Below are 14,391 nucleotides of genomic sequence, written 5' to 3'. Positions count from 1 at the left end.
AGTTAATCCACTATACCTAGGCCGTCATTGAAAATAACAATTTGGTCTTAAAACCTCTTAAAGCTAGGGGGCAGAATTGTCACTTTTGGATAAATAGCGTGCCCAATTTCAACTTCCTGCTACACATGCCAAGAATATAAGATATGCATATTATTCATAGATTTGGATAGAAAAGTTTATAAAACTGTTTGAATCATGTCTGTGAGTGTAACAGAACTTATGTAGCAGGCAAAACCCTGAGGACTAACTGTTCAGATTTTTTCCACCTCTCTGTTCACTATATTGTCTTTGCCATTGGATATTTCATGGGAACCTATTTTCAGTTCCTACCGCTTCCACACGATGTCGCCGGTCTTTGGAATATGGTTGAGTTTATTCCTTTGTGCTATGAAGAAGTAGGCCAACTCGGAACTGGGGACACTTTTGTGAGTTGCGCAAAACGTGAAAGCAGTGCTGGTTTCTTTTCGTTCCTATATTGAATACAGATTGCTCCGTCTACAATTTGACCGATTATTAACGTTTAAAAATACCTAATGTTGTATTACAAAAGTAGTTTGAAATATTTTGGCAAAGTTTATAGGCAACCTTTGAAATATTTTGTACTGACGTTGCATTTTTGTAAGCTGTTTTTTTCTGGATCAAACGCGCTTTATAAATGGACATTTTGGATATATATGGACGGAATTAATCAAACAAAAGGACCAATTGTGATGTTTATGGGACATATTGGAGTGCCAACAAAAGAAGCTCGTCAAAGGTAATGCATATTTTATATTTTATTTCAGCGTTTTGTGCAGCGCCTGCAGGGTTGTAATTTGCTAGCTCCTTTGTTCACTGCTGGTGCAGATGGTGCAGGCAATCAGATAATAGCTTCTTATGCTTTTGCCGAAAAGCATTTTTTATAGCATTTTATTTGAATCTCGCGCTCTGCATTTCCCCTGGCAATTGGCCAGTTGAGACGTTAGCGTCTCCGCTATCCATAAGAGGTTTTAACTGACTTGCCTAGTTAAATAAAGGTAAAAACAATAATAATAATTATACAATATATATATATATATATAATTCTCTGTCTGTCTCAGTGGTTCTATAATAACCAACTCCATCTCCCAGTACTACTTGACTTTATAAATCTCTGTCTGTCTCAGTGGTTCTGCTGCAGCCAACTCCATCTCCCAGTACTCCCTGGCTGTCTTTCTCTACTGCTATATTGTCTGGCAGGGTCTGCACAAGGCCACCTGGGAAGGTATGTGTAACTCTAACCCCTAACCACAAGCACCTATTACCTAAACACTAGCCGCTAGCCACTACGCCCTAATCCCCAGCACCTTCCCCTAGCCACTACGCCCAATCCCTAGCACATTCCCCTAGCCACTACGCCCTAATCCCCAGCACCTTCCCCTAGCCACTACGCCCTAATCCCCAGCACATTCCCCGAGCCACTACGCCCTAATCCCCAGCACATTCCCCTAGCCACTACGCCCTAATCCCTAGCACATTCCCCTAGCCACTACGCCCTAATCCCTAGCACATTCCCCTAGCCACTACGCCCTAATCCCCAGGACCTTCCCCTAGCCACTACGCCCTAACCCCCAGCACCTTCCCCAAGCCACTACGACCTAGCCCCTACCACGTACCCTGAAAAGCAGTGATCTCAGGGCAGATGTCCTCTCCTGGTCAGCCTAAATTGACCCTAGTGTCTCAGTGTAATAGTAATACGTGACAGGAGATGTTATATCACAAGGCTACTCTTTAACCACCTGGGAGGGAGGGAGGGAGGCAGGGAGCGAGGGAGAGGGAGCGAGGGAGGGAGGGAGCAAGGGAGGGAGCAAGGGAGGGAGCGAGGGAGCGAGCGAGGGAGGTCAGAACAGGAAGGCTTTGTTCACGTTATGACATAACCTTTAGTTGTAGTTTGGTCAGAGATGGTCTATAATGTTGAGGTTGTATTTGAGCTCCGGTCCCAGGCCAGAGTCCAACTGTGTGTGAACAGATCATCTATCTGAGAGAGGAGTAGCAGTCTGTTCTGTTCCCATGCACTATAGGGTTTCCCAATCCTGCTCCTGGGAACCCAAAGGGATGCACATTTCTGGTTTTGGCCGTAGCACTAACATACTTGATTCAACTAATCAATGTATCATCAAGCCTTAAGTTTGAATCCGGTGTGTAGCACTAGGGCTGAGTGCTAAGGATCAGGATTGAGAAACCCTACAGTAAAAGGTTCTGTATCACCACTAACCTTCCATATCAAAGGTTCTGTATCACCTCTAACCTGCCATCTCAAAGGTTCTGTATCACCTCTAACCTGCCATCTCAAAGGTTCTGTATCACCTCTAACCTGCCATCTCAAAGGTTCTGTATCACCTCTAACCTGCCATCTCAAAGGTCCTGTTTCACTCCACTAACCTGCCATCTACGCATTCTGAGACGTTTCTATTGGTGGGGGTGATCCCTGACCTCTTACCCCTAGGTTGGTCAGCTGACTACCTGCAGGAATGGGGTCAGTTCCTCACCCTGGCCTCTTACTCCTAGGTTGGTCAGCTGACTACCTGCAGGAATGGGGTCAGTTCCTCACCCTGACCTCTTACTCCTAGGTTAGTCAGCTGACTACCTGCAGGAATGGGGTCAGTTCCTCACCCTGACCTCTTACCCCTAGGTTGGTCAGCTGACTACCTGCAGGAATGGGGTCAGTTCCTCACCCTGACCTCTTACCCCTAGGTTGGTCAGCTGACTGCCTGCAGGAGTGGGGTCAGTTCATCACACTGGCCATCCCAAGTATGCTAATGCTGTGTCTGGAATGGTGGACCTATGAGATCGGCGGTTTCCTGGCAGGTACGGTTGTATAATAAGAATAATTCAGCCTATGTCTAAAATGGCACCCTATTCCAGCGTTTCCCAAATGTTGGTCGCCGGGAGCCCAAGGGGTGCACGGTTAGTTTATGCCCCAACATTACACAGCTGATTTAAATGATCAAAGCTTCATGATGATTTCAATCAGCTGTTTAGTGTTAGGGCAATAACCAAAACGTGCACCCCTTGCGGTCCCTAGGACCGAGTTTGGGAAAGTTTCTGCCCTATTCCATATATACAGCCCCACACTGGAAGTGTCATAATACCCATAAAACCTAGCAGCCAAACAGGGAAATGGGTCCAATTGTTTTTCCACAATGAATTTTTCACATAGGGGATTTTAAAAACACTTCAAATAAGGGCTGTGTTCAGTGTAGGTTTACCCTGGCGTTTTGATAACCATGTAAATCTATAGAACAAGGTGACTTTTCAATATGTTCGGCTCTACTCTCCCCGCTCTCCTCTCTCCACTCTCTCCCCGCTCTCCTCTCTCCCCTCTCTCCCCGCTCTCCCCGCTCTCCTTTCTCCACTCTCTCCCCGCTCTCCTCTCTCCCCTCTCTCCCTGCTCTCCTCTCTCCCCTCTCTCCCCGCTCTCCCCCGCTCTCCTCTCTCCCCTCTCTCCCCGCTCTCCCCGCTCTCCTCTCTCCACTCTCTCCCCGCTCTCCTCTCTCCCCGCTCTCCTCCCTCCCCTCTCTCCCGCTCTCCTCTCTCCACTCTCTCCCCGCTCTCCTCTCTCCCCGCTCTCCTCCTCCCTCTCTCCCCGCTCTCCTCTCTCCCCTCTCTCCCCGCTCTCCCCTCTCTCCCCGCTCTCCTCTCTCCTCTCTCCCCTCTCTCCCCGCTCTCCTCTCTCCACTCTCTCCCCTCTCTCCCCGCTCTCCTCTCTCCCCGCTCTCCTCTCTCCCTCTCTCCCCGCTCTCCTCTCTCCACTCTCTCTCCTCTCCACTCTCTCCTCTCTCCCCTCTCTCCCCGCTCTCCTCTCACCCCGCTCTCCTCTCTCCCCTCTCTCTCCTCTCTCCCCTCTCTCCCCCGCTCTCCTCTCTCCCCGCTCTCCTCTCTCCCCGCTCTCCTCTCTCCCCGCTCTCCTCTCTCCCCGCTCTCCCCGCTCTCCTCTCTCCTCTCTCCCCTCTCTCCCCGCTCTCCTCTCTCTCCTCTCTCCACTCTCTCCCCGCTCTCCTCTCTCCCCGCTCTCCCCCTCTCTCCTCGCTCTCCTCTCTCCACTCTCTCCCCGCTCTCCTCTCTCCACTCTCTCCCTGCTCTCCCCTCTCTCCCCGCTCTCCTCTCTCCCCGCTCTCCTCTCTCCCCTCTCCCCTCTCTCCCTGCTCTCCTCTCTCCCCTCTCTCCCCGCTCTCCTCTCTCCCCGCTCTCCTCTCTCCACTCTCTCCCCTCTCTCCCCGCTCTCCTCTCTCCCCTCTCTCCCCGCTCTCCTCTCTCTCCTCTCTCCCTGCTCTCCTCTCTCCCCGCTCTCCTCTCTCCCCTCTCTCCCCGCTCTCCTCTCTCCACTCTCTCCCCTCTCTCCCCGCTCTCCTCTCTCCACTCTCTCCCCGCTCTCCTCTCTCCACTCTCTCTCCTCTCCACTCTCTCCTCTCTCCCCTCTCTCCCCGCTCTCCTCTCTCCCCTCTCTCCCCTCTCCCCTCTCTCCCCGCTCTCCTCTCTCCCCTCTCTCCCCTCTCTCCTCTCTCCTCTCTCCCCCCTCTCTCCCCGCTCTCCTCTCTCTCCTCTCTCCACTCTCTCCCCGCTCTCCTCTCTCCCCGCTCTCCTCTCTCCCCGCTCTCCTCTCTCCCCTCTCTCCCCCGCTCTCCTCTCTCCCCTCTCTCCACTCTCTCCCCTCTCTCCCCGCTCTCCTCTCTCCCCTCTCTCCCCGCTCTCCTCTCTCCACTCTCTCCCCGCTCTCCTCTCTCCACTCTCTCTCCGCTCTCCCTGTCCCCTCATCATCACTCTCTCCATATGTTCCCTTTCTTTCCTCATCTCCCCTCTCCCCGTCTCCTCATCATCACTCTCTCCTCATCACCCCTCTCTCCATATCTTCCCTTTCTCTCCTCATCACCCCTCTCTCCATATCTTCCCTTTCTCTCCTCATCACCCCTCTCTCCATATCATCACTCTCTCCTCATCACCCCTCTCTCCATATCTTCCCTTTCTCTCCTCATCACCCCTCTCTCCATATCTTCCCTTTCTCTCCTCATCACCCCTCTCTCCATATCATCACTCTCTCCTCATCACCCCTCTCTCCATATCATCACTCTCTCCTCATCACCCCTCTCTCCATATCTTCCCTTTCTCTCCTCACCCCCCCTCTCTCCATATCTTCCCTTTCTCTCCTCATCACCTCTGTCCTCATCACCCCTCTCTCCTCATCACCCCTCTCCATATCTTCCCTCTATTTCCCTCTGCCTCTCACCCCCTCTCTCGATTTCTCCTCTCTCCCTCTACCTCTTTCCCCTCTCTCGTCTCTCTCCTGATCTCCCCTCTCTCCATATCTTCCCACTCTTGATTCTCTCCTGTCTCTCTCCATTCTCTCTCCCTTTCTCTCTTCCCCCTTCCCTTCTCTATCTTATGTATCTTCCCTCTCTCCCTATGTCCCCTTCTCTCTCCATCTCTCCCCTCTCCCATTTCTTAATCTCTCCTTATCTTCCCATCTTCTGCCTCTCCCCTCTCATAGGTCTTATCAGTGAGGTGGAGTTGGGGGCTCAGTCTGTTGTCTATCAGCTAGCTGTCATCACCTACATGGTAACATCACACTGTCTATCAGCTAGCTACCATGGTAACATCACACTGTCTATTTGCTAGCTACCATCACCTACATGCTAACATCACACTGTCTATCAGCTAACTACCATGGTAACATCACAATGTCTATTAGCTATCTACCATGGTAACATCACACTGTCTATCAGCTAGCTACCATGGTAACATCACACTGTCTATCAACTATCTACCATGGTAACATCACACTGTCTATCAGCTAGCTACCATGGTAACATCACACTGTCTATTTGCTAGCTACCATCACCTACATGGTATCATCACACTGTCTTTCAGCTAGCTACCATGGTAACATCACACTGTCTATCAGCTAGCTACCATCACCTACATGGTAACATCACAATGTCTATCAGTTAGCTACAATGGTAACATCACACTGTCTATCAACTATCTACCATGGTAACATCACACTGTCTATCAGCTAGCTACCATGGTAACATCACACTGTCTATCAACTAGCTACCATGGTAACATCACACGGTCTATTAGCTAGCTACCATCACCTACATGGTAACATCACAATGTCTATCAGTTAGCTACCATGGTAACATCACACCGTCTATTTGCTATCTACCATGGTAACATCACACTGTCTATCAGCTAGCTACCATGGTAACATCACACTGTCTATCAGCTAGCTACCATGGTAACATCACACTGTCTATCAGCTGTCTACCATGGTAACATCACACTGTCTATCAAATCAAATCAAATGTATTTATATAGCCCTTCGTACATCAGCTGATATCTCAAAGTGCTGTATAGAAACACAGCCTAAAACCCCAAACAGCAAGCAATGCAGGTGTAGAACTGTCACACTGTCTATTTGCTATCTACCATGGTAACATCACACTGTCTATCAGCTATCTATCATGGTAACATCACACTGTCTATTTGCTATCTACCATGGTAACATCACACTGTCTATCAGCTATCTATCATGGTAACATCACACTGTCTATCAGCTAGCTACCATCACCTACATGGTAACATCACAATGTCTATTTGCTATCTACCATGGTAACATCACACTGTCTATCAGCTATCTATCATGGTAACATCACACTGTCTATCAGCTATCTATCATGGTAACATCACACTGTCTATCAAGTATCTACCATGGTAACATCACAGTGTCTATCAACTAGCTACCATGGTAACATCACACGGTCTATCAGCTATCTATCATGGTAACATCACAATGTCTATCAGTTAGCTACCATGGTAACATCACACTGTCTATCAGCTATCTATCATGGTAACATCACACAGTCTATTAGCTAGCTACCATCACCTACATGCTAACATCACACTGTCTATCAGCTAGCTACCATGGTAACATCACACTGTCAATCAGTTCGCTACCATGGTAACATCACACTGTCTATCAGCTATCTATCATGGTAACATCACACAGTCTATTTGCTAGCTACCGTCACCTACATGCTAACATCACACTGTCTATCAGCTAGCTACCATGGTAACATCACACTTCCTATTAGCTATCTACCATGGTAATATCACACTGTGTATCAGCTAGTTACCATGGTAACATCACACTGTCTATCAACTATCTACCATGGTAACATCACGCTGTCTATCAGCTATCTACCATGGTAACATCACACTGTCTATCAACTATCTACCATGGTAACATCACACTGTCTATCAGCTAGCTACCATGGTAACATCACACTGTCTATTTGCTAGCTACCATCACCTACATGGTAACATCACACGGTCTATCAGCTAGCTACCATGGTAACATCACACTGTCTATCAACTATCTACCATGGTAACATCACACTGTCTATCAGCTAGCTACCATGGTAACATCACACTGTCTATTTGCTAGCTACCATCACCTACATGCTAACATCACACTGTCTATCAGCTAGCTACCATGGTAACATCACACTATCTATTTGCTAGCTACCATCACCTACATGCTAACATCACACTGTCTATCAGCTAGCTGTCATCACCTACATGGTAACATCACACTGTCTATCAGCTAGCTACCATGGTAACATCACACTGTCTATTTGCTAGCTACCATCACCTACATGCTAACATCACACTGTCTATCAGCTAACTACCATGGTAACATCACACTGTCTATTAGCTATCTACCATGGTAACATCACACTGTCTATCAGCTAACTACCATGGTAACATCACACTGTCTATCAGCTAACTACCATGGTAACATCACACTGTCTATCAGCTATCTACCATTGTAACATCACACTGTCTATCAGCTAACTACCATGGTAACATCACACTGTCTATTAGCTATCTACCATGGTAACATCACACTGTCTATCAGCTAACTACCATGGTAACATCACACTGTCTATTAGCTAGCTACCATGGTAACATTACACTGTCTATCAGCTAGCTAACATTACACTAAGATACATTACATCATGATATTTAGAACAAAAATATAATTTTTCTAGCTCACATCTCTCTCTCTCTCTCTCTCTCTCTCTCTCTCTCTCTCTCTCTCTCTCTCTCTCTCTCTCTCTCTCTCTCTCTCTCTCTCTCTCTCTCTCTCTCTCTCTCTCTCTCTCTCTCTCTCTCTCTCTCTCTCTCTCTCTCTCTCTCTCTCTCTCTCTCTCTCTCTCTCTCTCTCTCTCTCTCTGTCTCTCTCTCTGTCTCTCTCTCTGTCTCTCTCTCTGTCTCTCTCTCTGTCTCTCTCTCTGTCTCTCTCTGTCTCTCTCTCTGTCTCTCTCTGTCTCTCTTTCTCTCTGTCTCCTCTCTCTCTGTCTGTCTGTCTGTCTGTCTCTGCCTTTCTCTCTGTCTCTCTCTGTCTCTCTCCTTCTCTCCCCACATCGTCCTCTTTCAGTTTCCTCTTGGATTCTCAGTAGCAGCCAGTGTGAGGGTGGGCAACGCTCTGGGTGCAGGGAACACAGAACAGGCCAAGCTGTCTGGGAAGGTTGCCTCCATCTGTGCATGTACGTAGCAGCAACTAGCTAGTGATGCTAGCATGGCTCTAATATGGGCCAGATCTTAATGGACCAAGCATGACAGGTCCTGTTTCACTCCACTAACCTGCCATCTAGCATTCTGAGACGTTTCTATTGGTGGGGGTGATCCCTGACCTCTTAACCCTAGGCTGGTCAGCTGACTGCCTGCAGGAGTGGGGTCAGTTCAACTCTAGAGCCAGAATAAAATAAAATTAAAAAATTGTTTTCTTTTTGTCTTTATGAGGATGTTTTATTGAATCCATTTTAGAATAAGGCCGTAATGTAACAAAGTGTGGATAAGGTCAAGGGGTCTGAATACTTTCCGAATGCACTGTATAATGAATAATATTAATGATTGTCAGAATGGTTACTAACTCTTTGTCTTTTCTGTCCAGTCATCGTCTCGTGTTTTGTCAGTACGTTTGTCCTCGTGACTAAAGACGTGATGGGGTACATCTTTACCACAGAACAGTGAGTACAGACACACACCCACCACACTGATTAACTTTAGAAACCTTGTGTGTGTGTGTGTGTGTGTGTGTGTGTGTGTGTGTGTGTGTGTGTGTGTGTGTGTGTGTGCGTGTGTGTGTGTGACATCTTGTAGACACACAGACACCACATAACTTCCGTAACATCCAGTAATCATGTTATAACCTGCTTCACCAACAGCATGACACTGTAGGCGTTATGAACCCGTAGATCTCTGTAGTACCTTAGCCTGGAGGCCAGTTTGTTTGGAATGTTACCACCAATAGGTCTGGGACCACTCTAGTAGAACCCAGTGGCACCTTAGCCTGGGGGCAAGTTTGTTTGGAATGTTAGCACCAACAGGTCTGGGACCACTCTAGTAGAACCCAGTGGCCCCTTAGCCTGGGGGCCAGTTTGTTTGGAATGTTAGCACCAACAGGTCTGGGACCACTCTAGTAGAACCCAGTGGCCCCTTAGCCCTGAAGAACCTGTCTCTCTGTGTGTTCCAGGGACATTGTGAAGAGGGTGGCTGACATCATGATCCTGTATGGCTTCTTCCATCTGGCAGACACCTTCGTGGTGAGATTACACTGTGTGTGTGTGACAGGGCGTAATGTGTGTGTGACAGGGCGTGATTTGTGTGTCGTGACAGGGCGTGATGTGTGTGTCGTGACAGGGAGTAATGTGTGTGTCGTGACAGGGCGTGATGTGTGTGTCGTGACAGGGCGTGATGTGTGTGTCGTGACAGGGAGTGATGTGTGTCGTGAGATGGTGTAATGTGTGTGTCGTGACAGGGCGTGATGTGTGTGTCGTGACAGGGAGTGATGGGCAGTGTCGTGACAGGGCGTGATGTGTGTGTCGTGACAGGGCGTAATGTGTGTGTCGTGACAGGGCGTGATGAGCAGTGTCGTGACAGGGCGTGATGTGTGTGTCGTGACAGGGCGTGATGTGTGTGTCGTGAAAGGGCGTGATGTGTGTGTCGTGACAGGTCATGATGTGTGTCATGACAGGACGTGATGTGTGTCGTGACAGGACGTGATGTGTGTCGTGACAGGGCGTAATCTGTGTGTCGTGACAGGGCATGATGTGTGTGTCGTGACAGGGAGTGATGGGCAGTGTTGTGACAGGGCGTGATGTGCGTGTCGTGACAGGGCGTGATGTGGGTGTCGTGACAGAGTGTAATGTGTGTGTCGTGACAGGGGGTGATGGGCTGTGTCGTGACAGGGTGTGGTGTGTGTGTCGTGACAGGGCGTGATGTGTGTGTCGTGACAGGGCGTGATGTGTGTGTCGTGACAGGGCGTAATTTGTGTGTCGTGACAGGGCGTGATGTGTGTGTCGTGACAGGGCGTGATGTGTAAGTCGTGACAGGGCGTGATGTGTGTGTCGTGACAGGGCATGATGTGTGTGTCGTGACAGGGAGTGATGGGCAGTGTTGTGACAGGGCGTGATGTGCGTGTCGTGACAGGGCGTGATGTGGGCGTGATGTGTGTGTCGTGACAGGGGGTGATGGGCAGTGTCGTGACAGGGCGTGATGTGTGTGTCGTGACAGGGCGTGATGTGTGTGTCGTAAAAGGCGTGATGTATGTGTCGTGACAGGGCGTAATGTGTGTGTCGTGACAGGGCGTAATGTGTGTGTCGTGACAGGGCGTGATGGGCAGTGTCGTGACAGGGCGTGATGTGTGTGTTGTGACAGGGCATGATGGGCAGTGTCGTGACAGGGCGTGATGTGTGTGTCGTGACAGGGCGTGATGTGTGTGTCGTAAAAGGCGTGATGTATGTGTCGTGACAGGGCGTGATGTGTGTGTCGTGACAGGGCTTGATGTTTGTGTCGTGACAGGGCGTAATGTGTGTGTCGTGACAGGGCGTGATGAGCAGTGTCGTGATGTGTGTTTCTTGACAGGGCGTGATGTGTGTGTCATGAGAGGGTGTAATATGTGTGTCGTGACAGGGTGTGATGTGTGTGTCGTGACATGACGTGATGTGTGTGTCGTGACAGGGCCTAATATGTGTGTGTCGTGACGGGGACTAATATGTGTGTCGTGACAGGGCCTAATGTGTGTCGTGACAGGGCGTAATGTGTGTGTCGTGAGAGGGCGTAATGTGTGTGTCGTGACAGGGCGTGATGTGTGTGTTGTGACAGGGCATGATGGGCAGTGTCGTGACAGGGCGTGATGTGTGTGTCGTGACAGGGCGTGATGTGTGTGTCGTAAAAGGCGTGATGTATGTGTCGTGACAGGGCGTGATGTGTGTGTCGTGACAGGGCTTGATGTTTGTGTCGTGACAGGGCGTAATGTGTGTGTCGTGACAGGGCGTGATGAGCAGTGTCGTGATGTGTGTTTCGTGACAGGGCGTAATATGTGTGTGTCGTGACAGGGACTAATATGTGTGTCGTGACAGGGCCTAATGTGTGTCGTGACAGGGCGTAATGTGTGTGTCGTGAGAGGGCGTAATGTGTGTGTCGTGACAGGGCGTGATGTGTGTGTCGTGACAGGGCGTGATGTGTGTGTCGTGACAGGGTGTGGTTTGTGTTTCGTGAGAGGGCGTAATATGTGTGTCGTGACAGGGCGTGATGTGTGTGTCGTGACAGGGCGTGATGTGTGTGTCGTGACAGGCCGTGATGTGTGTGTCATGACAGGGAGTAATGTCTTTCATGAGAGGGCGTAATGTGTGTGTCGTGACAGGGCGTAATGTGTGTTTCGTGAGAGGGCGTGATGTGTGTGTCGTGACAGGGCGTGATGAGTGTGTCGTGACAGGACGTAATGTGTTTGTCGTGACAGGGCGTGATGTGTGTGTCGTGACAGGGCGTGATGTGTGTATCGTGACAGGGCCTAATATGTGTGTCGTGACAGGGCGTAATGTGTGTGTCGTGACAGGGCGTGATGTGTGTGTCGTGACAGGGCGTGATGTGTGTGTCGTGACAGGGTGTGGTTTGTGTTTCGTGAGAGGGCGTATTATGTGTGTCGTGACAGGGCGTGATGTGTGTGTCGTGAGAGGGTGTATTATGTGTGTCGTGACAGGGCGTGATGTGTGTGTCGTGAGAGGGTGTAATGTGTGTGTCGTGACAGGGCGTGATGTGTGTGTCGTGACAGGGCGTAATGTGTTTGTCGTGACAGGGCGTAATGTGTGTGTCGTGACACGGCGTGATGTGTGTGTCGTGACAGGGCGTGATGTGTGTGTCGTGACAGGGCGTAATGTGTGTGTCGTGAGAGGGCGTAATGTGTGTGTCGTGACAGGGCGTGATGTGTGTGTCATGAGAGGGTGTAATATGTGTGTCGTGACAGGGCGTGATGTTTGTGTCGTGACAGGACGTGATGTGTGTGTCGTGACAGGGCCTAATATGTGTGTGTCGTGACAGGGACTAATATGTGTGTCGTGACAGGGCCTAATGTGTGTCGTGACAGGGCGTAATGTGTGTGTCGTGAGAGGGCGTAATGTGTGTGTCGTGACATTGCGTGATGTGTCTGTCATGAGAGGGTGTAATATGTGTGTCATGACAGGGCGTAATGTGTGTGTCGTGACAGGGTGTGGTTTGTGTTTCGTGAGAGGGTGTAATATGTGTGTCGTGACAGGGCGTGATGTGTGTGTCATGACAGGGCGTGATGTGTGTGTCGTGACAGGGCGTAATGTGTGTTTCGTGACAGGGCGTAATGTGTTTGTCGTGACACGGCGTGATGTGTGTGCCGTGACAGGGCGTGATGTGTGTGTCATGACAGGGCGTGATGTGTGTGTCGTGACAGGGCGTAATGTGTGTGTCGTGAGAGGGCGTAATGTGTGTGTCGTGACAGGGCATGATGTGTGTGTCGTGACAGGGCGTGATGTGTGTTTCGTGAGAGGGCGTATTGTGTGTGTCGTGACAGGGCGTGATGTGTGTTTCGTGAGAGGGCGTATTGTGTGTGTCGTGACAGGGCGTGATGTGTGTGTCGTGACAGGACGTGATGTGTGTGTCGTGACAGGGCGTAATGTGTGTGTCGTGAGAGGGCGTAATGTGTGTGTCGTGACAGGGCATGATGTGTGTGTCGTGACAGGGCGTGATGTGTGTTTCGTGAGAGGGCGTATTGTGTTTGTCGTGAGAGGGCGTAATGTGTGTGTCGTGAGAGGGCGTAATGTGTGTGTCGTGACAGGGCGTGATGTGTGTGTCATGAGAGGGTGTAATATGTGTGTCGTGACAGGGTGTAATGTGTGTCGTGACAGGGTGTAATGTGTGTGTCGTGACAGGGCGTAATGTGTGTGTCGTGACAGGGCGTAATGTGTGTGTCGTGACACGGCGTGATGTGTGTGCCGTGACAGGGCGTGATGTGTGTGTCATGACAGGGCGTGATGTGTGTGTCGTGACAGGGCGTAATGTGTGTGTCGTGAGAGGGCGTAATGTGTGTGTCGTGACAGGGCATGATGTGTGTGTCGTGACAGGGCGTGATGTGTGTTTCGTGAGAGGGCGTATTGTGTGTGTCGTGACAGGGCGTGATGTGTGTTTCGTGAGAGGAGGTATTGTGTGTGTCGTGACAGGGCGTGATGTGTGTGTCGTGACAGGGCGTGATGTGTGTGTCGTGACAGGGCGTAATGTGTGTGTCGTGAGAGGGCGTAATGTGTGTGTCGTGAGAGGGCGTAATGTGTGTGTCGTGACAGGGCGTGATGTGTGTGTCATGAGAGGGTGTAATATGTGTGCCGTGACAGGGTGTAATGTGTGTCGTGACAGGGTGTAATGTGTGTGCCGTGACAGGGCGTAATGTGTATGTCGTGACAGGGCGTAATGTGTGTATCGTGGCACGGCGTGATGTGTGTGTCGTGACATGGCGTGATGGGTGTGTCATGACAGGGTGTGATGTGTGTGTCGCGACAGGGCGTGATGTGTGTGTCGTGACAGGGCATAATGGGCGGTGTCGTGACAGGGCGTAATGTGTTTGTCGTGACAGGGCGTGATGGGCGGTGTCGTGCGTGGAGCAGGAAAGCAGAAGATTGGAGCGTTGTGTAATCTGGTGGGCTACTACTTCATTGGCTTCCCCATTGGAGTCTCCCTCATGTTCCCTAACAAGATGGGCATCATAGGTGAGTAGAGGATAAATAACAGCATGGTAATATATCAGAGGTGAGTAGAGGAGAGACAACATGGTAATATACCCTCTCTCTCTCTCTTTCTATTCTCTCTCTCTGCCTCCCCTATTCTCCCTCTTTTCCCCTCCCTCTCTCTTTCTCTCAGGTTTGTGGATAGGCCTGTTTACCTGTGTGTTAATCCAGTCCTTGTTCTTGGTAGTTCTGCTGTGTAAACTGGACTGGAAAAAAGCCAGTCAAGAGGTCAGTCACTATTTATGTCCTGTGTTTTAACCTCACTAGTTGCCTCTAATAGCTG

The 14,391-nt window shown here is 50.0% G+C and overlaps 1 protein-coding gene across 4 annotated transcripts in view; it reads left to right on the top strand.

The window, feature by feature from the left end:
• slc47a2.1 (solute carrier family 47 member 2, tandem duplicate 1) overlaps positions 1-14,391 on the top strand; it is a 40,710-nt gene that overhangs the window by 20,659 nt on the left and 5,660 nt on the right. For 3 of the 4 annotated variants that reach the window (XM_031807962.1, XM_031807963.1, XM_031807964.1), the window contains exons 8-15: positions 1,146-1,243; positions 2,713-2,826; positions 5,504-5,571; positions 8,459-8,567; positions 8,975-9,050; positions 9,557-9,626; positions 13,958-14,090; positions 14,242-14,336. In XM_031807962.1, the coding sequence (XP_031663822.1) occupies positions 1,146-1,243; positions 2,713-2,826; positions 5,504-5,571; positions 8,459-8,567; positions 8,975-9,050; positions 9,557-9,626; positions 13,958-14,090; positions 14,242-14,336 (763 nt within the window). The remainder of the gene's footprint in view (positions 1-1,145; positions 1,244-2,712; positions 2,827-5,503; positions 5,572-8,458; positions 8,568-8,974; positions 9,051-9,556; positions 9,627-13,957; positions 14,091-14,241; positions 14,337-14,391) is intronic. The other variant, XM_031807965.1, reaches the window with a different exon arrangement.

Source organism: Oncorhynchus kisutch, linkage group LG28 (assembly GCF_002021735.2).
Source record: "Oncorhynchus kisutch isolate 150728-3 linkage group LG28, Okis_V2, whole genome shotgun sequence".
In the NCBI taxonomy this organism is placed as follows: Eukaryota; Metazoa; Chordata; class Actinopteri; order Salmoniformes; family Salmonidae; genus Oncorhynchus; species Oncorhynchus kisutch.
The sequence above is the reverse complement of the archived record's forward strand: the minus strand, read 5'-3'. Positions and strand labels throughout refer to the sequence as shown.